The sequence below is a fragment of the Salminus brasiliensis genome, chromosome 6 (genome assembly GCF_030463535.1).
Source record: "Salminus brasiliensis chromosome 6, fSalBra1.hap2, whole genome shotgun sequence".
Classification (NCBI taxonomy): domain Eukaryota; kingdom Metazoa; phylum Chordata; class Actinopteri; order Characiformes; family Bryconidae; genus Salminus; species Salminus brasiliensis.
In genome coordinates, this window is record NC_132883.1 from 46,096,814 (window position 1) to 46,121,813 (window position 25,000).

At 46.9% G+C, this 25,000-nt stretch overlaps 3 protein-coding genes across 3 annotated transcripts in view; 1 reads left to right on the plus strand and 2 right to left on the minus strand.

The window, feature by feature from the left end:
- Positions 1-3,902, minus strand: part of fbxo4 (F-box protein 4) — a 4,893-nt gene extending 991 nt beyond the window's left edge. Inside the window, exons 1-6 of the mRNA XM_072681179.1 lie at positions 3,525-3,902; positions 3,046-3,284; positions 2,530-2,750; positions 1,788-1,863; positions 1,130-1,299; positions 551-720 (exon numbers count right to left, since the gene is read on the minus strand). Coding sequence (XP_072537280.1) covers positions 551-720; positions 1,130-1,299; positions 1,788-1,863; positions 2,530-2,750; positions 3,046-3,284; positions 3,525-3,683 — 1,035 coding nt within the window. The 5' untranslated portion in view covers positions 3,684-3,902. The remainder of the gene's footprint in view (positions 1-550; positions 721-1,129; positions 1,300-1,787; positions 1,864-2,529; positions 2,751-3,045; positions 3,285-3,524) is intronic.
- A 2,958-nt stretch (positions 3,903-6,860) lies between these two features.
- Positions 6,861-10,504, minus strand: rimoc1 (rab7a interacting mon1-ccz1 complex subunit 1). Its single transcript, XM_072681180.1, has 6 exons — positions 10,403-10,504; positions 9,155-9,264; positions 8,747-8,893; positions 8,260-8,391; positions 8,073-8,187; positions 6,861-7,628 (listed from the first exon to the last, which is right to left on the minus strand). The coding sequence occupies exons 1-6, from the start codon at positions 10,479-10,481 to the stop codon at positions 7,393-7,395; spliced, it is 819 nt and encodes a 272-aa protein (XP_072537281.1). The 5' UTR covers positions 10,482-10,504; the 3' UTR covers positions 6,861-7,392.
- Positions 10,505-12,252: 1,748 nt separating this feature from the next.
- The window catches only part of oxct1a (3-oxoacid CoA transferase 1a), a 24,333-nt gene continuing 11,585 nt past the window's right edge, over positions 12,253-25,000 (plus strand). The window contains exons 1-7 of the mRNA XM_072682637.1: positions 12,253-12,394; positions 15,605-15,713; positions 15,920-16,010; positions 18,612-18,747; positions 18,877-19,026; positions 19,462-19,568; positions 22,384-22,444. Of these exons, the coding sequence (XP_072538738.1) occupies positions 12,332-12,394; positions 15,605-15,713; positions 15,920-16,010; positions 18,612-18,747; positions 18,877-19,026; positions 19,462-19,568; positions 22,384-22,444 (717 nt within the window). The 5' untranslated portion in view covers positions 12,253-12,331. The remainder of the gene's footprint in view (positions 12,395-15,604; positions 15,714-15,919; positions 16,011-18,611; positions 18,748-18,876; positions 19,027-19,461; positions 19,569-22,383; positions 22,445-25,000) is intronic.

A 25,000-nucleotide genomic window follows, 5' to 3' on the forward strand; every position in this document is an offset into this window, starting at 1 on the left:
TTACATGTTAATATTATGATACATTATATTACAATAATCTGATCTGTATGGAGGGACATCAGATCTTCTAAAACACTGAATATGCAAATAATTGAATTATGACGGGCTTAGAGACACGCTGAGAGACACGGAGACGGACAGAGAGACGGACAGAGACACGGGCTGAGAGATGGACCGAAAGACGGGCTGAGAGACGGACAGAGAGATAGACAGAGAGACGGGCTGAGAGACGGGCTGAGAGATGGACCGAAAGACGGGCTGAGAGACGGACAGAGAGATGGACCGAAAGACGGGCTGAGAGACGGACAGAGAGATGGACTGAGAGATGGACAGAGAGATGGACCGAAAGACGGGCTGAGAGACGGACAGAGAGATAGACAGAGAGATGGACAGAGAGACGGGCTGAGAGACGGGCTGAGAGACGGACTGAGAGATGGACAGAGAAACGGGTTGAGAGACGGGATGAGAGACGGACAGAGAGACGGGCAGAGAGACGGACAGAGAGATGGTCAGCTCTACATAGATACAGTGCTGTGTCATGTGATCTCACCATCCAGGGGTTGGTCAGTAGGTGGAGCTGTAGTTGGTGGGCTACAGTAACACTCGGGGTCCGGTCTGCTCCCTCTCTGGACACACAGGACAGAACGAGCAGCGGCCGGGATGCTGGACCCCAAATGGGCTGCAGGACCGCCCGCAGCTGACTGTACTCTTCCATACGGCCTGAGGACACACACACACACACACACACACTATGTTTTGGGGTTTATTCTTTAGTCTAGGTGCTTCATTATATATAATCTGGTCCACAGAACCTCTATAATCTCCTGATGTACGGTTATAGAGCTGCTCCTGCTGCATTTATTATACATATATTAATAACTGATGACTTTACAGTAGATTATATTGCATCACAGTCTAATAGGTTGTGGTGGATTAGATTAGAATTGAACAGAGTGAAGTGAGTTATAGTAGATTATAGACATGTAGATATATAGTTATAGATTATTACAGATCACGCTGTATAGTAAGTATATGAGTGAGGCTGGGAGCTGCGGTGCGGTGTTATGATGCATACAGGGGATTGGAGCAGCTTTAGGGGGGTTCTGAATGTTAGTAATGGAGGTCTCACCCCGGTCTGTCTCAGCGTTGGAGACGAAGATGAACCCGTTCACAGCCTGACACACCTCCTGCACCTGCGGTGCCACACTGTAAACCGACCGGCCCTCTGCCTCCCCCTCCTGGACAAACAGCTTACTGCGCACACTCTGCTGCTCCAACCGAGCTCTCTCTCTCTCTGAGCTGCACACACACACACACACACACACACACACACACACACACAAACACACACACACAAACACACACACAAACACACACACAAACACACACACAAACACACACACACACACACACACACACACACACACACACACACACACACACAAACACACACACACAAACACACACACACACACAAACACAGAGGCAGGCAAACATTCAGCAAAACTGAACAGAACTGATCTTATGAGTGGGGTATTATATCTATGCTGTGTACTTTAGTAGTATATATTAGTGTTATATATATATACAGTTTATATCTGTGTGTGTGAATATAATACATATTGTATAATGACAGTATATAAGCATGCAGGTATATAAGAATATAATATATATATATTGAAGTATTGTTCAAAGCCTTCAATAAAGCCTGAATTTATGGGAAATATTTGTAATACTTGTGGAAGTGCAGGAAGTCTGAGCTCTGGGAGCGGAGCGGCAGCTCCTACCTGTTGGTGGAGTACAGAGTTATAATGTTGAATTTATTCCGGCCGTTAAACAGGAAACTGATTCCAGATCCGATCCCTAAAACCACAACATAACAATCACACATTACAGAGATCAGGTTGGTGACAGTCTGAGCCCAGTGTTCGTTAGCGCAGTTAGCCTAGCCTCTCCTGGTGTGAAGTAAAGAAGCTGCCGTCAGATACCGAACATGCCTAGACTGGTCGACTGAATCTGGGGTCAAAGGTCAATCATGATTCTGTGATTTTTCACTAAACAGATCAGACAGCAGTCAGACGTGTTCCACTAAATAAACACTATTGTACTGTACATTACTCTTACTGTACTGTACTCTTACTGTACTGTACATTACTCTTACTGTACTATACTGTACATTACTGCAAATACGTTTCTGACAGCAGTTTCAGTCTGTCGTGTCTTCCAAGTATTGATTTAATTTTGCCACCCAGCCTTCAAACCTCCACATCTGGAACAGACTGTAAACAACAAACAACCAAACAAACAAACAAAATAACTAACTTACTAACAAACAAAGAGAAAACTATCTTTTATTTTGTAATTATTTTACATATATATATATATATATATATATATATATATATATATACATACACTCACAGAGCATAAATATATTACATTCTATATTAAATTATATATTTAATATTTATATGTTTTTATACGTTAATTTGTGTATGAGTGTGTGTGTGTGTGTGTGTGTGTGCGTACCGCCGATCTGACGCTGTGGTATCCCTGCCACGGGCAGGATGTGTGGAGAGTACATCATGGTGGTCATCAGAGAAACATCCAGCTGCTCCAGGCCGGGTCCGAGCATGGCGAACCGCGGCTCCGCTCCGGCCACCAGGTTCTGCAGGAAATACGCCACCGCCTCCAGAGCCGGCCGCTGCTGCCCGTACTGCCCTCGGCACACTGGAGAACAGCGCAGATACCTGCAGGAGAACCAGTACCCATCAGTGCCCTGTCACTGTGGTTCCACTCCCCTCCACTGTACAGAGATCAGCGTGGGTCAGGTTCTGTACCGGACCCCCCCCCGACTCTGACTGAGCTCAGCTCTCACTCTGAGATCTGGGGGAATTCTGAACAGTTTAGTGGATCTTCCCTTTATTAAAATGTCCTTTCTATAAACGGAGTCTGAGGGGCTCTGTGGTCTGACCCCCAGCTGACCCCCAGTAAAGGGCCTTAATCTGATTCAGCGTCCCGACTGTCCTCTCACAGCTCACTCACTCAGACATGTAGTCCAGCCTCCGCAGCTCCCATCTGTCCGTCACGGCCGCCGTGCTCAGGAACTCCTCCCGAGGCATGGACGCATGGTCCACAGAGGTCCAGCTGGCCATGTCCCGCATGAAGAAGTACCTCCACAGCAGCGGCTCCTGGACCATCGACCTCCAGTATCTGCTGCAGCCCCCCAGCCTGCACAGGTCCTCAGGGGGGAGGTAGGTCATGATGAGGAACTGCACGTCCACCTGAGGACCAAACACGGGTTCTGATTAGTGCCAGTCAGCTCTGTTTGAAGAAACACTGACCTGATCAATGCTTTGATCTAATAGAATAATCAATATGTTAAACATTCTTATAAAAACATATCTTTAGAGATCAGATCAGATTTATCAACTAGACTTTAAGCCCGAACTGACTGGGGGGGGGGGGGGGGTCTTATTGTGCCCCTCAGTCACATCAGAAGGATCAATAACTGACAGATTTACCGGCAGGTGATCCAGAGAGGAGCTGGAGCCTTCCTCCTCCTCCTCCTCCTCCTCCTCCTCCGCGCGCCGCTGGGGCAGGTGTGTGTGTCTCGCCCTGTGGTCTGACAGCAGTGTCTCGCGGACGCTCCTGAGGCTGCGCAGTAGGGCGCTCCGCATCATCACCGTGATCAGAATCAATAACCAGTTATCAATAACCTTCTTAATGAAGGGGTTTCAGCCCCGAGCTCCCGAACACAGCTTCCGGTTTCTGCGGCTTCACTCGCGTGCTCCGGGAACTCTCACAACTTACACGTCTTCACAGCCGTCACGGGCTGCAGCGGGGGATTGTGGGTACTGTAGTTCTCCTCGCGCTGAGGCGGCTAGCGCTAAAGCAGCGGCTAACTCTTAGCCCTTATTTATTTATTTATTTATTTATGTATGTATGTATGTATGTTCTACTCCCTGTTCAGTGAGAGGGTGAGTTTTCTATTGGGAGTGTTCCTATTTATTATATAAAAGGAATTTTTAATGTACTTTTAAATGAATATTTAAAATATTTTTAATTCTACTTTTTTATATATATATATTTATATTTTTAATTAAATAACTACATTAGTTTTAATTACTTGTCATTTACTCTCTCTGAAGCACTTTTAGGCCTGTGTTGATTATTATTAATACTACTATAATAGTATTAATACTAATATGGATTGATTACGTTAGTTTAAGCTACAGCAGTAATTCATGTTTCTGTATTAAAGAATCAGTTCTGAGACTTAGACAGACAGACAGACAGACAGGGCTCCTCAGACCGACACAGACAGACAGACAGACAGGGCTCCTCAGACCGACACAGACAGAGCTCCTCAGACAGACCGACACACACAGACAGACAGACAGACACAGACAGACAGACAGACAGACAGAGCTCCTCAGACAGACCGACCCACACAGACAGACAGACAGACAGAGCTCCTCAGACAGACCGACACACACAGACAGACAGACAGACAGGGCTCCTCAGACCGACACAGACAGACCGGCAGACAGAGCTCCTCAGACAGACCGACACACACACACACAGACAGACAGAGCTCCTCAGACAGACCGACACACACAGACAGACAGAGCTCCTCAGACAGACCGACACACACACAGACAGACAGACAGAGCTCCTCAGACAGACCGACACACACAGACAGACAGAGCTCCTCAGACAGACCGACACACACAGACAGACAGACAGACAGAGCTCCTCAGACAGACCGACACACACAGACAGAGCTCCTCAGACAGACCGACACACACAGACAGACAGAGCTCCTCAGACAGACCGACACACAGACAGACAGACAGACAGACAGAGCTCCTCAGACAGACCGACACACAGACAGACAGACAGACAGACAGACAGACAGAGCTCCTCAGACAGACCGACACACAGACAGACAGACAGAGCTCCTCAGACAGACCGACACACACAGACAGACACAGACAGACAGAGCTCCTCAGACAGACCGACACACACAGACAGACAGACAGACAGACAGAGCTCCTCAGACAGACCGACACACACAGACAGACAGACAGACAGAGCTCCTCAGACAGGCCGACAGACAGGCCGACAGACAGACAGAGCTCCTCAGACAGACCGACACACACAGACAGACAGACAGACAGAGCTCCTCAGACAGACCGACACACACAGACAGACAGAGCTCCTCAGACAGAGACACACACAGACAGGGCTCCTCAGACAGACCGACACACAGACAGACGGACAGAGCTCCTCAGACAGACCGACACACAGACAGACGGACAGAGCTCCTCAGACAGAGACACACACAGACAGACAGACAGAGCTCCTCAGACAGAGACACACACAGACAGACAGACAGAGCTCCTCAGACAGGCCGACAGACAGACAGAGCTCCTCAGACAGGCCAACACAGATAGACAGACAGACAGACAGACAGACAGAGCTCCTCAGACAGACCGACACACACAGACAGACAGAGCTCCTCAGACAGACCGACACACACAGACAGACAGAGCTCCTCAGACAGACCGACACACAGACAGACAGACAGAGCTCCTCAGACAGAGACACACACAGACAGACAGACAGAGCTCCTCAGACAGACCGACACACACAGACAGACAGACAGAGCTCCTCAGACAGAGACACACACAGACAGACAGACAGACAGAGCTCCTCAGACAGGCCGACAGACAGACAGAGCTCCTCAGACAGGCCGACAGACAGACAGAGCTCCTCAGACAGACCGACACACACAGACAGACAGACAGAGCTCCTCAGACAGAGACACACACAGACAGACAGACAGACAGAGCTCCTCAGACAGGCCGACAGACAGACAGAGCTCCTCAGACAGACCGACACACACAGACAGACAGACAGAGCTCCTCAGACAGAGACACACACAGACAGACAGACAGGGCTCCTCAGACAGACAGAGCTCCTCAGACAGACCGACAGAGCTCCTCAGACAGACAGAGCTCCTCAGACAGACCGACAGAGCTCCTCAGACAGACAGAGCTCCTCAGACAGAGACACACACAGACAGACAGACAGAGCTCCTCAGACAGACCGACAGAGCTCCTCAGACAGACCGACAGAGCTCCTCAGACAGACCGACAGAGCTCCTCAGACAGAGACACACACAGACAGACAGACCGAGCTCCTCAGACAAACAGACACACACAGACAGACAGAGCTCCTCAGACAGGCCGACAGACAGACAGAGCTCCTCAGACAGGCCGACACAGATAGACAGACAGACAGACAGACAGACAGAGCTCCTCAGACAGGCCGACAGACAGACAGACAGACACAGACAGAGCTCCTCAGACAGACAGACAGACACAGAACAGACAGACAGACAGAGCTCCTCAGACAGACAGACAGACAGAGCTCCTCAGACAGACAGACAGACAGACACAGACAGACAGACAGACAGAGCTCCTCAGACAGACAGACAGACACACAGACAGACCTCCTCAGACAGACAGACAGACACAGACAGACAGACCTCCTCAGACAGACAGACAGACAGAGCTCCTCAGACAGACAGACAGACACAGACAGACAGAGCTCCTCAGACAGACAGACAGACACAGACAGACAGACAGACAGAGCTCCTCAGACAGACAGACAGACACAGACAGACAGACAGAGCTCCTCAGACAGACAGACAGACACAGACAGACAGATACAGACAGACAGAGCTCCTCAGACAGACAGACAGACAGACAGACAGACAGACACAGACAGACAGAGCTCCTCAGACAGACAGACAGACACAGACAGACAGACAGACAGAGCTCCTCAGACAGTTTTAAACCTTTTTTAAACCAAATTTATTTTCAATGAAGACATAAACAAAGCATGAAATACAACTGGAAAAAAAAAAGTTTAGCTTTTTAAAAGTACTATCAAAATATCAAAGTTCATATCCGGGAACATTACGGCTGGTCTGAGGGGAAAAGGGTGCAACATTAATTAAATGAGCAAAGATGCAGTTTACAAATATGCTTTTAAAAAGAAAAGGGTCTTCTACTCAAACATGGCTGTGAATACGGCTCTGTACACCCCGCCCTAAAACACTGCTCAGAACATGTAGAAACGCAATTAAAAATGATAAATTAAACTAAAATAAATAAAAGGTGTTTTCCAGAATTGGAATATTGTTTTTAAACAAATAGCTGTTTGTTTTTGTTTTGTTTTTAATATCTTACATCAGACTGGTTAATCCGCTGTGGGAACGCTGGTCCAGGTAACGGGCTGGACTCTGGAAGGTAAGTGCTTCTTAATGACTTTACTGTTTTGTAGTTGAACTAGAACTGTGGGAGCAGCGGAGCTGTGTGTTTACTGCAGGATGCTGAGGATCTCTTTAGCGTTCTCCGTGTTCCAGCCTTGGCCCTGCAGAGGACCCTCACACGCCAGAACGTACTTATTCAGGATCTGAGCGCCGATATCCCGGAAGTGAAGCCGGTCCTCCTTCTGCTCCGCTCCGTCTGCACCACCGTCCTCATACTTCACCGCCCAGAAACACATCTCCCCGATGTACATCATCGTCAGCAGGTGTGTGTCCGAGAAGATTCCTGTAATAAATAACAATAATGAGAAAAAGACTATTATTAATAATAATAATAATAATAATAATATTATTTAATTTAATCAGATAAGATACTGAACTCTTAAAGTATCAAATAAAACATTAAAGAGCTCAATTCCTTCATTATCACTCATTAACACTCTACCTCTAATACGGAGATATGGAAATCAGCTCTGCTCTGATTGGCTGTCCTGATCTTACTCTGCAAATATTAAATTTGTTTGTCTTTATTTAAAGATATGTTAATGATAATAATGTTATTGATATCAAGCTGATAGTAGAACCATGGAAAAATGGTTCTGCTCACAGTTCTGTAAAGAACCTTATGAGAAGTGGGACCTTATTTTGGGGGTTACAGAACCATTCCTGAGCTCCAGCAACACTGCGGGCGTTTTAATGATGTGCCGGGCCGTGCGCCGCTCTACGGTACCTTCTGACAGGAAGTTCGCAGTCGTGGAGTCGTGGAAAACAACGCCGTCGTTCAGCTTCACGGAGCTCCGCACCTGCAGCATCTTCATCAGGTACCGCACGCCTTCCTGAACACACTGCAGCACAGAGAGGACGGTTAGAGGCTGAGCGCTCGCGATCCTGGCTGAGTGAGGGGTGCGGTGCTGTACCTTCAGGAACGTGGCCTTATTCTGTTTGATCCACTGCTTCCTCTGGTGCAGCGTGTGACAGTACATGTAGAGCAGAGCTCCCCGCCGCCAGTACAGACACTCCAACAGCTCCAGACCCAACACACACTGCACCTGCACCAACACACACACACACACTTTTTAAAATATGCAAAAACGTGGATCACATGAGCATTATAGAGCGCCCCCTACTCTTCCTGTAGTGTATTACAGTCTGTCAGAATGAGCGTGTGGATCATATGAACATTATAGAGCATTATAGAGCGCCCCCTACGCTTCCTGTAGTGTATTACAGTCTGTCAGAGTGAGCGTGTGGATCATATGAACATTATAGAGCATTATAGAGCGCCCCCTACGCTTCCTGTAGTGTATTACAGTCTGTCAGAATGAGTGTGTGGATCATATGAACATTATAGAGCATTATAGAGCGCCCCCTACGCTTCCTGTAGTGTATCACAGTTACATGTACCTCCTGATTTGGTGCCAGCCGTCCTGCTAAAACCTCGGGCTCGGTCAGGTCCTGCAGCAGCTGCTGGATTTTAAAGGGGGACGTGTCCTCTGGAAACTCCTGATCAACAAGCCTGTTCTCCTCATAGAACGTGATGTCCAGGATGACCTGCAGATACACAGAATTACACACAGTCAAATCTGTGCTTATTATAGAAAAATCAGGAGTTTAGAGGATATCAGAGAAATAAATGTTATTTTAATGTATTTACTGATTTTAACAGATTTAAAAAAACTATAAAGAATAACAGTTTTAACTGAAATGTGTAAATTAGGTCTGAACATGCTGCTTTACTAAACTAGCAGATAAATGAAGACACCGAGCATGTGCAGGCTGATCGACTGAAGCTGGGCTCCTTCAGTGCAGTACCTGAGTGTAATCCTGAAGCAGCTTGGCCACGCTGCTGCTCTCTCCCGCCTGTGGGCTATAGTTCCTCAGCTTCTCCAGTATGGAGGAGGCGTTCTGTAGGTAGTCGTCATCTAGGATGGAGAGAGAGAGAACACCACTGCTCTTACCAGGTAATGGGTTTACACTGGTGGAGCGGGTTTAGACCCCAGTCTGGACCTGTATAAGAATCCTATTATGACCTTATGTCTGTAACTCCATGTGAAGAGTCAAGGATCACAGTGAAACCTCCACCCTGAATGAGTTCTCTCACATGCTGAGTTATGCAGCGAATTGTGGATTCTGGTAGAGTTCCCCTTTAAAGCAGCAACTAAACAAAAGTATTGGGACGCCTGTTAATTCACTGATTGTTCTGAAATCAAGGGTATTAAAGAGCTGATCCTGCTTCTGTTGTAGTAACCGTCTCTACTGTCCAGAGAAGAAGACTTTCTACTAGATTCTGGAGGAGGAGCATTGCTGTGAGGATTTGATTGCATTCATCCCCAACTCATTCCATCCCAAAAGTACTGGATGGAGCTCCTCCACCATCATTCCAGAGAACACAGTTCCTCCACTGCTCCACAGCTCCTCAATGCTGGGGGGCTTTATGCCCCTCTAGCCCACGCCTGGCATTACTGGGCAGCATGGAGCCGATAGGGTCATGATGTTGATCTGCTCCAGAGAGTCCTATTCTACTGGCAGTACTTCTTCTCTACAGGGACTAGACAAGCTGTGTGTGCATTTGCACATCTGTATCAGCAATGGGTGCAGCTTACAGTAGCTGAATGCATCATTAGAAGGAGTGTCCACAAACTTTTGGACATAGTGTATATTCATGTTTTCAGGCTCTTTAAAGACATTTTAAACCGAAGCTTCACTCCGTGTAAACACACTCACACACACACACACACACACACACACACACACACACACACTCACACACACACACAGTACTAGACCAGCTCCTTAATTAGCCCTGTTAGAGGAGCCGCTTTACTTACTGTAAACACACACTCCCCACAGCTAGCCTAGCCTAGCCTAGCTTAGCTTAGCTTAGCCTAGCTTAGCTTAGCCTAGCCTAGCCTCCCTCCGTAAACACAGCGCTGTGTTGCTAAGCTAACCCGCAGCCCCGGCTCCCCGCGGCTCTTTACCAACCCTCCCCGGCTCTGACAGCATCAAACCACGCCGGGACTGAGCCCAGACCCCCCGGCTGTGTCCTCCCCGCTTCTGTACCGTGTGTCTCCGCCCGCAGCGCGGCGCACCTGTCCGACAGGTGACTGATCCTGCTCTCCAGCACGCGCAGCTCCGCCATCGCCGCACGCGCGCTCACGTGACCGTCACGTGGTCGGGGGTTTAAACATCTGCTCACGTGTCACTGCAACGAATTATTAACATTAACATTTATTTATTAAAACATTGAATTAACTACAAACACAGAATATCAATAAGCCTAATCCTATAAAACCCATATCTTACCCAGTAATAATTATGTTATAAGTCATTATCCTGCTCTGATTATATACTTATGCTGCTTGTTTATTACAGTTATTACTATAATAATAATCATTATTATTGTTGTTGTTATTGTTTTTATTATAGCTTAATGTTTATTTATTTAATTGACACTTTATAATGGCATAATTAGCATATTAGCCGTACTACCTATCTATGCTATTTGCGATGCTAACTTCTGCTAGCATGCTTGTTTTCTGACGGGTTTATGTTAATAATGTTAATAATGTGGAGGTAAGACTTTTGGGACATTTTCATTCTGTATTTTCAAGCTTTAATAATATGAATATAAGAGATTTCACTGTGTTTATTAAACAGGACTGTCTCTGATGGGCCAGGGGGCCGTTCCACTGGATACAATCACTTACTAATGTTATCAACACAAACTTCACATTAGGGTTAATAAATAGATTTATAGACTTAATGACTAACTGAATATTCTCAGTATGAGTTAAAAACAGAATTCTCATAATAATAATAATAATAATAATAATAATCTATAAATATTTATTGACTTTGTGTCTCTGTTGAAATACTTATTAACTTGGCTGTAAAACTACACAGTGATGACTGCAGCTCAGGCTCCGTGCACCAGGCCACCTCCTCAGAAAAGCCCAAACAGCAAAAGTAGTAAATCTGCTCCTTCTGCCAAACAAGAGCCCAGAAACTGCCCTCGGTCCAGTCCTGCGCCCCGCCGCTGGAAAAAGCACCCATTGTCATTTTTCTGCCCCGCCCACGGGGCTAATACGCCATTTTCACGAGATGTCCTCAACATAGCCCCGCCCCCTTTCCGCAATACAATGTTTTCACAAACAAGCCCATTTTAGCTCCTCCCACTCTCCGTTTGTAATCTATAATCTAACCACACCCACTCCTCTGCCCATCTTTCTGCAATTTTACCTATTTTATACTTTTTGTTAAAAAAGCCCCAAGAAGCCCCTCCCACTCTCCCTCTGTAGTTTGCCAGGTTCTCGACGCTGACAATGTAGCCCCGCCCACTATGTTCTACAACATAACTAATCGACCCAGAATGTAGCCCCCCCCCCCCTTTAATTTAACATCTCCACCACAATCTGTCCATGTAGCCCCTCCCTCTTCCCCCTGTCTGTTATTCGAGATCTCTAGGACAAGTCTCAAAAATAGCCACGCCCCTCCCCTTTTGCAGTACAGCCTAGTCAAACGAGCCTCCTGTAGCCCCCGCCGCTCCCCCTATATCTACCCAATCAAGCCCTCTGAAGCCACGCCCCTCCCTGTCTCCCATCTCCGCAACAAGCCCTTAATATAGCCCCTGCCACTCCCCCTTTCTGTAATTTGCCATCTCCAGGACAAGCCTCCAAGATAGCCACGCCCCTCTCATTCTGTAAAATGATCTATATCTACCCAATCGAGCCCTCTGAAGCCCCGCCTCCTGAATCCACGCCCACTCTCCTCTGTCATTTCCCGTCTCTTTAACAAGCCCCTCGCCTATTCTCCGCCCCCTGTTATTTTGGCAACCCGTCATCACAACCGAGCCCCCTGTGGCCCCGCCCATGCCCCGCCCCCTGTCTCTCTCAGTGTGATCTCATCCTCTCTCTCTCTCTCTCTGTCTCTCTCTCTCTCTCTCTCTCTCTCTCGCTGTGTGTGTGTGTGTGTGAGAGAGTGTGTAAGGACATGGCGCCTGTCTCAACGCTGCTGCAGGCGGGTATCCGGTTCAGGCTCCGCAGCCTCCCCAAGGTCAGTGCACTCATCCCCCGCTACGCTCAGCCTCAGGCTGCGGGGTGGCCGGAGCTTTAGCTTTAGCTCCAGCGGCTGCAGAAGTAATGGAGGTAGTAGCATCGCTGACAGCGGCTCACCATGGCTGCACTTCCACAGAAACACGAGTAGTTTAGGTCAGTTTAGCTGGATAAGTTCATGCTGAAAGTGTGGATTTAGTACTTAAGCATCGTAATTAATCGTATTTAGCTTTAATCAGGCTTAAATTTTGGGTTAAACTTGGCAGCTTTTCGGAATTCTCCGTTCCACCTTAAAAGCTGCAGCTGAGGCAGGGGATGAGAGAGGCGTCAGAGTGGAACTGCTGCAGCATTTAAGGTGGAACGGAGAATTCCGAAAGCTGCCAAGTTCAGCTCAAGTTATTCAGCCAAAAGTGACAATTTCCCAAATCCTATATACCTAAACTCTCCTCACATTACTCAAGCTTAAATTTAGGCTTTAATTTAACGTATTAACCTTCTTCCAGCAAGCATATCCCCTCCAACACCCTAGTAAACAACAGTTGTGCACTACTAAACAATAAGTGAAAGCAGGTGTGTGTGTGTGTGTGTGTGTGTGTGTGTGTGTGTGTGTGTGTGTGTGAGTGTGTGACCTTGGTGGCCTGGGCATTGAGATATGTGCATTGTTTGACTTTGACTGACTTGATTTTAAAGTTTGTCCACAAAACAAACCTTAATAATTCTATTTTTTAATTTTAGACAATTTAGTAAAATAAATAAAAGTGAGTAGACATTCGAATAAAGGGGGAGTTAGACAACAGCTCAGATGTTCACAGAATGTGCTAATAATAATCGTTTTCCAAGTGTTAATATATGCATTTATACTACAGTGTTTATGTATATGTGTTTATTATTGTTTTAATATGCGAAAAATGCAAAATAAAAGTCCTATTAGTGTCAGTTTTACAATTTTACAGTCATAATGTTTATTTTAAGTGTAATAAGCATTGATCTGTGTGCTTTTAGAAGCAATACCATTAAAATGTGGTGCTATGAAGAGCCAAGTGAGTAAAAATGTGTGTGTTTGGGATCATGGGATATTCTAATGTAGAATAATGCTCGTCCTCTGGTGAGATGTTGGATTTGGTTTGCTTCCAGAATTTGCTGATTAGTGATTTAATTAAAACCATTAGTCCCTCTACCAGTGAGATGTCAGCACCACTGGCTGCAGCACGAACCCAAAGCCTGACTCCTCCACCCCCACCAAAAAGCTCTGGTTTAGCTTCATCAGTCCACAAGACAGACAACATGCTTCCTGAATACACCAGGTGTGATTAGACCTTCCTCTGAAGGTTGTATTAGTGTGGGTATCGCTGCACAGTAGAACAGTGGACCACCACTCCAGGGTCTGCTAAATCTTCCTGAGGGTCTTGATTGATCTTTCTAGCAATCCTAAGATCAGTTCAGGTTTTTTTGTTCTTTCAGACCTCAACGTTTGGAAATTTGAAAGTGAGGACATGGCTTCTGAGAAACGTCTTCTTCTAGTCTTCTCCTGCGTTTGGGCATCAGTTAATTAATGGTCAGAGTGCTCAGCAGCTGCTCAGAGGAGTCCGAAGGCGTCTTTGAGTATAAGCAGAATATTCGGATAAGACTGATCCACATTAAAATGAGTCTAAACACAGCAGTGTGAACACGTCCACCTCTCCAAGACACATTACACAACCTGAACCTTTCTGAGTACAGTCGAACCCCCCTCCCCCTACAGTCGAACCCCCCTCCCCCTACAGTCGAACCCCCCTCCCCCTACAGTCGAACCCCCCTCCCCCTACAGTCGAACCCCCTCCCTGTACAGTCGAACCCCACTCCCTGTACAGTCGAACCCCCCTCCCTGTACAGTCGAACCCCACTCCCTGTACAGTCAATCTAATTCCTGTAGCTTCATGTGCTTAACACCCTATGAGGATATGATCCAGACGCTGGTCAGATGGGGTGAGCAGGTGTAAACGGGGGTCAGAGTTTTCATAAACAAGCTGATTAGGATCTGAGATCTGGGTAAAAGTTACCTGAGAGTGTAAATCTCAGGGGTGCACAAACTTTTGCATTTCTTTACTCTGGATTAAAATGGTGAAGAATGTTTAACTTTCTGCCTTTGGGAGATCAGTTGACCAGGGGTGCCCAAACTTCTGCAGTGTAACAGTGAGCAGCGGTAGGAAACGCCTCGGCTCAGCCAGACAAAAAAAGTTTAGCCACTGGCCTTGTTGACCGTGTGTGTGTGTGTGTGTGTGTGTGTGTGTGTGTGTGTGTGAGAGGGGGTGGGTGAGATTAACAGTTAGGGAGGTTGGTGTGTATCAGTGTGAAGGTAAAACATTGGCTGTCCTTCCTGAAGGTCAGCTCTCCCAGCTCTGCCCCGCCGCTGTAGAACCTCAGCCCATCGCCTTCAGCTCCTGCAGGTGTTTCTGTCTGGGATTACGGTGTTACTGATTACGGGGCTTTATAAATGTATAATAACAGTCTGTTTATAAATGAGCTGTGTCGTTTATATTGTGAGGAAATTAAATATATTATAAAATAATAGTAAATAATAAGTAAATAAATAATAAATGTGTCTCCGGTGTTTAAAGTCGAGGCTGTGTGAAATGAAAAGTGCAGTCTGATCACTGGAGCAGGTTCACTTATGATTTGACAGAATTCTTTAATAATAAAATTAAATTCAGATTAAGCTGATTCAGAACACCCTGCTGTTATTATTATTATTATTATTATTATTATTAATATCAGTAGTAATTGGAACTGGAGAAGTCAGTAATTGGGCAGTTCATCGTTTAGGCTGTAGGCAGATCAGAGTCTCTGCAGCTTTTGAAGGGAATCAGTTTATTTAACCTAAAATCAACCCAAACATATAGAGATCAGACGGAGGACTCTAAATCCTGATCAACCCCTGCTGAGGCAGACAGCTGATTAGACTGAGCGTAATAGAAAGAGACTCGCTGATGTTTGGGGTGACCAGGCCCATTACAGCACACCCTGAGTTTAATTGGGGCTGTTAGCTCGGAGCATTGGGGGGGGGGGGGTCTATTACAGTGTTGTATCAGTGTCTCACGGTGATGGTGGGGAGGGGGGGTTGTGATAGGGTGGTGATGGTGGGGAGGGGGGGTTGTGATAGGGTGGTGATGGTGGGGAGGGGGGGGTTGTGATAGGGTGGTGATGGGGTTGTGATGGCTGTGATTGTTCGCAGGTGTGTAGCTGCTATTTCTCCACCGCCCCCCGCCGACCCTCACACTTCTACTCCAACTCCACCGATGCCGTGAAGGACATTCCTGATGGAGCCACCATCCTGGTCGGAGGTGATGACAGCACTGATGCTCATATTAATACTAATAAACTGATCCTGACTTTATATGAAATAAATGAGTCAGACGCGGTGGTAATGAGAGAAACTCTATTATTACCTTATTAATAATGAGGTGATAATGATGCTGGTTCTGATTATTGCTATTGGATCACCTTTATAATGAAGGGTAACGGGGAAGCGGTTCTGCTCTGTGTGCAGGGTTTGGACTGTGTGGGATCCCAGAGAACCTCATCAACAGTTTGCTGAAGACCGGAGTGAAGAGTCTGACGGCGGTCAGTAACAATGCCGGGTGAGTGACGGGACTGGCTGCAGGGCTGAGGGTCACGACAGAACCCCTCCCAGTACCAGAACTGCAGTATTACACTGATCTGATCATGATGAATTGCTCACAGAGTGTCGGCGAGTCTCTCGGGTACAGTATTTTCATAAAGCAGATTTTACAGTATGATTTGATTAATCCTACAGTTATTATTATTATTATTAATATCATTAATATGTCTCTGACAGTGCAGTAATTTAACAGTGTGATTTTTATTCCTCTGCAGTATTTCTGCAGTGCAGGTTCACACCTGCGCTATGACTAGTCTCCATGTGAGGCTGTAGACAGCTGTGCAGCTCACGACTCTTTACTGTTACCTGATGCCTGTCTGATTAGGCTGGAGTGTTCCTGACTGTGTGATGGGATAGCGAGTCCGAGAGTGTGTGTGTGTGTGTGTGTGTGTGTGTGTGGTGCAGAATAACTGGGGCTTAACTGCTGTAGGCTGAATGGGCGGGGTTAAACTGCTGTAGGCTGAATGGGCGGGGTTAAACTGCTGTAGGCTGAATGGGCGGGGCTTGTTTTTCTGGAGCTGAGAATTACAGCTGATTAATTATTAACAGTAAGTAATGGGTTTCTTATCCAGTTCGATTAGAAGTGGATCAAACGTAATAGAGGCAGTATTGATCAGCTGAAATCCGCCTGGATCAGCTCTGATAGTGATGATTATGTTTAATAAACAACAAGAATATTCCAGTAAACAGCTTAGCTCCAAACCCCTAACCCTAAACTTTAAACCCTACACCCTACACCCGCACCCTACACTCCGCCCTGTGGTTTAACTGGTTAGGCCAGTCGGACTCTCTGACAGACGCTGCAGCTCAGACTGTAGTCTACTGTAGGTCAGACCCCCCCCCCCCCCGCACAAACACTTCACTGTCCTGAGTGAGTGAGTGAGTGAGTGAGTGAGTGTGTGTGTGTGTGTGAGTGTGTGTGTTTGTTAGTGAGTGTGTGTGTGTGAGTGTGTGTGTTTGTTAGTGAGTTAGTTAGTGTGTGTTTGTGTTAGTAAGTGTGTGTGTGTGAGTGAGTGAGTGTGTGTGTTTGTGTTAGTGAGTTAGTTAGTGTGTGTTTGTTTTAGTAAGTGTGTGTGTGTGTGTGTGTGTGTGTGAGTGAGTGTGTGTGTGTGTTTGTGTTAGTGAGTTAGTTAGTGTGTGTTTGTGTTAGTAAGTGTGTGTGTGAGTGTGTGAGTGTGAGTGTGTGTGTGTCTCTGGTGTAGAGAAGGCTGCAGGCCGGCTGGTTCTCTGTAACTGGAGACGGGGGCTCCTGCGTTCCTCCGCAGGGCTCTGCTGCTGCGCCGTGTGACTGTCTGTGGTTTGTTTGATCACATGATGAGCAGCTGAGTGAAGCTCTGCTCTGCAGCTGTGTCCCGTAGAAACACTGCTCATGAACCCGGTCACACTCCTCTCTACAGACCTCCTGTACCTGCTTATACACAGCAAAACCCATAGCCCCCCCCATAGCACCCCCATAGCACCCCTAAAGCTCCTCCTCCAGAGGGAGTTCAGAAACACACAGAATTCATTTCACCTCTCTTTACCCCGTACACACTAGACCTTTAACACTGTTCAGCCAGACTGAAACACTCCTTATAACTTGAGTGCAAATGGGTGGAGCTAAACTGCTGTAGGCTGAGTGGGTGGGGTTACACTGCTGTATGCTGAGTGGGTGGGGTTACACTGCTGTATGCTGAGTGGGTGGAGCTAAACTGCTGTAGGCTGAGTGGGTGGAGCTAAACTGCTGTAGGCTGAGTGGGTGGGGTTACACTGCTGAAGGCTGAGTGGGTGGGGCTGTGGGTGACTGTACTGTACGCAGTGAGAGCTGTGCTGTGGTTGGTGGTCAGGGTCGGAGCGTGCTGGGCTGGAGGGCAGATGGTGGCGACTCGTTAGATGATTAGTCCTAATGAGAGCGCAGCGTGCTGCTAATTACAGCCGGTCCCAGTCCAGTGACTACAGCGGGACCGATCTGCAGCCTGGAGAATCAGTGAATGACCTCAGGTGAGGGAGGTGTGTGTGTGTGTGTGTGTGAGGGGGGTGTGTGTGTGAGGGAGGTGTTGCTGTCCTCAGTGTGAGAGTGTGTGATGGAGGTGAATGAGGAGCAGGACAGTAATGTGTCAGTGAGATTAGTCTCACCTCACCACCCGGCATCCAGCTACTGGATCACACACACACACATACACACACACACACACACCAGCTGACTGGTTAAGGTTTGATGATGCTGACGTTACAGATTGACAGAATCGGCTGTGTTTCAGTGTTGGGATGTGAACTGGGGCCTCAAACGAAATCCTGCAGTGATGTATTACCTCTGAATCCAGGTGATTCCTCTGTGTTGAAGCAGAGTAACAGTGCGCTTAACACAAGCCAGTGTATGCAAATGAGCTCTGCTCTGATTGACTGGCCTGGTTTAGAAAGCAGTCTAAGCTGAAACGCTTCTTATAACTGAAACAGCTCAGGTGTCTCAGGTGACAACGCTATAATGATATAACCCAGTCCCCTGTTTCTGACTGTGTGTGTGTGTGTGTGTGTGTGTGTGTGTGTGTGTGTGTGTGTGTGTGTGTGTGTGTGTGAGCAGGGTGGATGACTTTGGTCTGGGTCTGCTGCTGAAGACGAAGCAGATAAAGCGGATGATCTCTTCCTACGTGGGGGAGAACGTGGAGTTTGAGAGGCAGTACCTGAGCGGAGAGCTGGAGGTGGAGCTTACGCCACAGGTGAGGCTCACCCCCTCCTCCCTTCCCAGGCTGCTGGTGGGGTATAATCTTCCATTGCTTGTTAGCTACGTTAGCCTCGTAGCTCCAGTGCTAACTGGTACTGGGCGGTTGTGCTGGCTGTGTTTGTAGGGAACGCTGGCTGAACGGATCCGGGCTGGAGGTGCTGGAATTCCGGCGTTCTTCACGGCTACAGGATACGGCACGCTGATCCAGGAGGGAGGATCACCAATCAAATACAATAAAGATGGCACTGTGGCTATCGCCAGCGAACCCAGAGAGGTCAGAACCGCCACTAAACAGTAGCAAGACGAGAACGTCTAGAATGTGTTTGGAGGAGAACTCCACCAAACCAGTGAGAGCTGAGCTCAGTCAGAGTCGGGGGTTCGGTGTGAATCGGAGCTTCACTGTAGAGAAATGATGTTATATGGAATGATGATGATGATGAAGGTAAAATAGTGAATAGAGAATCTGAACTAATGCAGTTCTCTTTAGGGACTACTTTCTGTAGCTGCACTACACCCTGCAGCATGTATCCCTCCACCATTTTAATGATCTGGTTCTAAAAGCAGGTTCAAGAGCCGAACTCTTCTCAGAACTCTGGTAGAACCGTGTCTCAGGCATCAGGCAGCGTCTTCATCACCATTAGGTGAAGAACTTTGTGACTCCAGCTCAAACCTCAATCACTAACCTGGACGGACTGTTTATTGCTCTCAGGTGCGAGAGTTTGGAGGCAGACACTTCGTTATGGAGAAGGCCATCACTGGAGACTTCGCCCTCGTTAAAGCCTGGAAGGCAGATAAAGCAGGAAACATCATCTTTAGGTACACAGCACACCTGAGTGACCTCACACATACAATACAGAGAAAATGATCTACACCCTAATGAGAGACTGTAGCTCCGCCTCCTCAGTGTATATCACAATACCTACATTTAGAGCGTTATTAATATTCACCCTAATGAGAGACTGTAGCTCCGCCTCCTCAGTGTATATCACAATACCTACATTTAGAGCGTTATTAATATTCACCCTAATGAGAGACTGTAGCTCCGCCTCCTCAGTGTATATCACAATACCTACATTTAGAGCGTTATTAATATTCACCCTAATGAGAGACTGTAGCTCCGCCTCCTCAGTGTATATCACAATACCTACATTTAGAGCGTTATTAATATTCACCCTAATGAGAGACTGTAGCTCCGCCTCCTCAGCGTATATCACAATACCTACATTTAGAGCGTTATTAATATTCACCCTAATGAGAGACAGTAGCTCCGCCTCCTCAGTGTATATCACAATACCTACATTTAGAGCGTTATTAATATTCACCCTAATGAGAGACTGTAGCTCCGCCTCCTCAGTGTATATCACAATACCTACATTTAGAGCGTTATTAATATTCACCCTAATGAGAGACTGTAGCTCCGCCTCCTCAGTGTATATCACAATACCTACATTTAGAGCGTTATTAATATTCACCCTAATGAGAGACAGTAGCTCCGCCTCCTCAGTGTATATCACAATACCTACATTTAGAGCGTTATTAATATTCACCCTAATGAGAGACAGTAGCTCCGCCTCCTCAGTGTATATCACAATACCTACATTTAGAGCGTTATTAATATTCACCCTAATGAGAGACTGTAGCTCCGCCTCCTCAGTGTATATCACAATACCTACATTTAGAGCGTTATTAATATTCACCCTAATGAGAGACTGTAGCTCCGCCTCCTCAGTGTATATCACAATACCTACATTTAGAGCGTTATTAATATTCACCCTAATGAGAGACTGTAGCTCCGCCTCCTCAGCGTATATCACAATACCTACATTTAGAGCGTTATTAATATTCACCCTAATGAAAGACTGTAGCTCCGCCTCCTCAGCGTATATCACAATACCTACATTTAGAGCGTTATTAATATTCACCCTAATGAGAGACAGTAGCTCCGCCTCCTCAGTGTATATTACAATACCTACATTTAGAGCGTTATTAATATTCACCCTAATGAGAGACTGTAGCTCCGCCTCCTCAGTGTATATCACAATACCTACATTTAGAGCGTTATTAATATTCACCCTAATGAGAGACAGTAGCTCCTCCTCCTCAGTGTATATCACAATACCTACATTTAGAGCGTTATTAATATTCACCCTAATGAGAGACTGTAGCTCCGCCTCCTCAGTGTATATCACAATACCTACATTTAGAGCGTTATTAATATTCACCCTAATGAGAGACTGTAGCTCCGCCTCCTCAGTGTATATCACAATACCTACATTTAGAGCGTTATTAATATTCACCCTAATGAGAGACAGTAGCTCCTCCTCCTCAGTGTATATCACAATACCTACATTTAGAGCGTTATTAATATTCACCCTAATGAGAGACTGTAGCTCCGCCTCCTCAGTGTATATCACAATACCTACATTTAGAGCATTATTAATATTCACCCTAATGAGAGACTGTAGCTCCTCCTCCTCAGTGTATATCACAATACCTACATTTAGAGCGTTATTAATATTCACCCTAATGAGAGACTGTAGCTCCTCCTCCTCAGTGTATATCACAATACCTACATTTAGAGCGTTATTAATATTCACCCTAATGAGGGACTGTAGCTCCTCCTCCTCAGTGTATATCACAATACCTACATTTAGAGCGTTATTAATATTCACCCTAATGAGAGACTGTAGCTCCGCCTCCTCAGTGTATATCACAATACCTACATTTAGAGCGTTATTAATATTCACCCTAATGAGAGACTGTAGCTCCTCCTCCTCAGTGTATATCACAATACCTACATTTAGAGCGTTATTAATATTCACTAATGAGAGACTGTAGCTCCTCCTCCTCAGTGTGTATCACAATACCTACATTTAGAGCGTTATTAATATTCACCCTAATGAGAGACTGTAGCTCCGCCTCTTGCTGACCATGCTGAGCTGACTGTAGACAGTGGGCAGCAAAATGACCATAATGACCAAAATGACCCTGTCAGCTGGTAAATGAACTTATTGTAAGGATTGGGTATGATTGTGTTTTTAAAGGTGTGAGTGTAGGCGTGCAGAGAGCTGTGAGTAATTACACACCCATACACTCTCCCAGCCCAGTGTGTACAGACACACACACACATACATACACACACAGACACACACAAACACACACACACACACTCTACTGACAAACAATACCCTGCTGCTGGAGGAGAAGGAGGAGGAGCCATACAGAGCTCTCTCTCTCTCTCTCTCTCTATATATATATATATATATATATATGAAGGTCAGTCATCCTCTCTGCTGTGATTGGTCAGAGTACTGGCCCCTATTTGGAAGGTCTTTGTTCATTGTTGTCTGTCTCCAGCAGGGGGCAGTGTTTCCATTGTAATGGTGGCTGTGATGGAGAGCGCCGTGGCGTCTGTAGATCAGTTTTATACTAAACCAGATTCTCTGGAACTAAATCTTATTTTACAGCCTGGTCGGTCAGATCGGTCAGATCGGTCAGTCTTATTAAGGCAGATTGTCTGATCCTGCGCTGCTGTGTGTGTGTGTGTGTGTGTGTGTGTGTGTGTGTGTGTGTGTGTGTGTGTGTGTGTGTGTGCTTTAGCAGTGTTCAAATTCCTCTCCTTCTTTTACAGAAAAACAGCCCGCAACTTCAACCAGCCCATGTGTAAAGCGGCCAAGGTGACGATTGTGGAGGTGAGTGAAGTCCTCGTGCTGGGGGCCGGTGCTGGGGGCCGGTGCTGGGGGCCGGTGCTGGGGGCCGGTGCTGGGGGCCTGTTAGGAGTGAATTTACAGTATGAGGTGGTTTATGATGTGGGCGGGGCCTGGGGTAATAGAGGCAGGAGAGGGTTTAATCTCAGTTAATGCTGTAATTACAGCTCGAAGCACACGCATAAACACACATACACACACACACGCACACACATACACGCACGCACACACACACACACACACACACACACACACACACACATCTGAAGAGAAGACAACACTGAGAGAGAGAGAGAGCGAGAGCTTTCTGTAGGATGGTTTCAGTGCCAGGCAACTGTGCGTGTGTGTGTGTGTATGTGTGCGTGCGCGCGCATGTGTGTGTGTATGTGTGTGTGTCCTGGACTAAACTGTTGTTTTTGGCTCGGGTCATTTCTCGTTCACAGCGGGGATCGGCCTAAAATAACATGCGCGCGCGTGCACACACACACACTCTCTGCCTGCTGTCACACAGTGTGATAGCACTGCTAAGACTGTAGAGGGACACGGCGAGCGCTCACTTTACATACAGAAAAAAACCACACACACACTGTAAACAAACACACACACACATACACACATACACACACACAGGGTAAACACACACACACACTAATGACTCTTTCTGTAATTGATTATGATCTGATCTGTTGACTGTCGGTCATTTCCCATCATCTCCAGTTGAAGGTCAGTCTGAATAACAACTTGTTATATAAGGGCATCGATTAGCCAAAACATTAGGACCCTAAGGCAAACCCCCGAAACAGCTCCCTCTACGGTCGCCTGGACACGATCTGACCTGGTCTCAGGTCTTCAAGCTGCCCATTTCTCCACATCCAGCACGCTGGCTCCGAGAACCCACTGTTCTGTTACCGTCTCCCAGAGAACCCAGGCCTTCACACCATCGTCTACACGGTCACCTCTGTCTAGGGTGGTCCTAATGTTTTGGCTGGCGGGGTGTATGGGCATGGTTCTGAGGCTGTATGAAGGGGTTCTTGTTCATTTATGGGAAATGAGGCTGAAATTTGGTCTGCAGTTTAGAGAACAGCTGTTCCACACATTCAGGCTGGGTGTTCGTATTAAGGCTTCACCCACATCCGGCGCCAGGTCTGACAATACACCCCGCTCCCGGTTCTGTCTGATGTGCAGAAAAGCCCAGCTGTGCAGAGGACACTGGGTAATTTATGCGCAACAAAGCAAAGGATTAATCAGCGTCTGAACTGAATAAAAGCAGGAGGGCTTGGCTCACACCTCTGAGGAGGAATTTCATCAATACACAATTAGAGCCGTCACACACATCCCCGGTCCACACCAGCAGAACCCCAGAACCTGCACAAATGGACCGGACGCGACACACGCGTTTGTTTTCCTGTATTATTGAGGACCGCCACTGATTGTTATTGTAGCTGGGTGACGCTACACCTACTCCTACACCTAACCTTCACTCCAGCACCCTGAACCTAACCCTCAGTGTCTGCAAGCCGAACAGCAGGAGCAGAACAGCAGGAGCCGAACACCTCCTCACTGAGCTCAGGTCCGCTGTTCTGGTTCACTGTCCGTGTGAGGACGTCTGGTTCTTACACAGATAGTAGTACAAGAACACACACACACACTCACACACTCTGGATCGATGGCTCAGCGCTCTGGGCCTCATTCTACCTGATAACAGGACAACAGGAATCACGCCAGTCCGACACGCAGCCTCCCGTTGCCTGGCAACCAGCTGGCAAACTCCATTATCTTTACCCTCCTTTATGGGCTTTTTTTAATCATCATCATCATCATCTTCATTGTTTCCATGCAACTGACACAGTTTTTATTTTAGCATGTCATGTGGCAAATGCCACGCCCCCAATTCACCCTCATACGTATATAATTTACATAAAGCCCACCCTGTTTTAAGGAAAATACAAAGAGAGCATTCAGGAGCTCATGAGCCAATGGCTATCCTTCCTATTTAGCCTATAAAAGCTTTAGCCCCACCCATTCAGTCTCCGGGCACGAGCATCTCTGGTGCCTCCAAACTCTAACGAAACACAAAAATAATCAACATAAATGCATAGGACTACAGTTTAGCCCCGCCCACTCAGACTACAGCAGTTTAGCTCCACCCGTTCAGCCTACAGCAGAATTAAGGGGCATGGGCCCTTTAATAGTATAGGTTGGAGGAATGAGCTGAGTGAGGTCAGCAGTGGCGTCCTGCAGGTTGTGGGAGTGGCTGTGTGTTGCTAAGCGCTGTGAGTGACAGCGGGCTGAGAATGGTGCGTGTGATTAGGTCATCATCAGTGTTAATACTGCGCTGTCTCGCTTTATCAGAGGGTGACTGCTACAGCAGCTCTGAGACACACACACACACACACACACACACTGTGCTCTTACAGGTTTAGCTTTGACATTTCAGCTGACATCTGAAACACCACACACACGTGGTCACCATTTGATCATCCTCAGGTGACTCCTCAATCCCACTCCGGGCAGAACACCCCTGACCCCCCCCCCATCCCC

What these genes read in the sequence shown, in the direction of transcription:
- rimoc1 (XM_072681180.1), bottom strand. Translation starts at nt 10,481, where the DNA reads ATGGCGGAGCTGCGCGTGCTGGAGAGCAGGATCAGTCACCTGTCGGAC. An exon ending in GCTGCGGGCGGAGACACACG is followed by an intron (nt 9,265 to 10,402) that starts GTACAGAAGCGG and finishes TCTCCATCCTAG; the next exon opens with ATGACGACTACCTACAGAAC. An exon ending in GGCTGGCACCAAATCAGGAG is followed by an intron (nt 8,392 to 8,746) that starts GTACATGTAACT and finishes GTGTTGGTGCAG; the next exon opens with GTGCAGTGTGTGTTGGGTCT.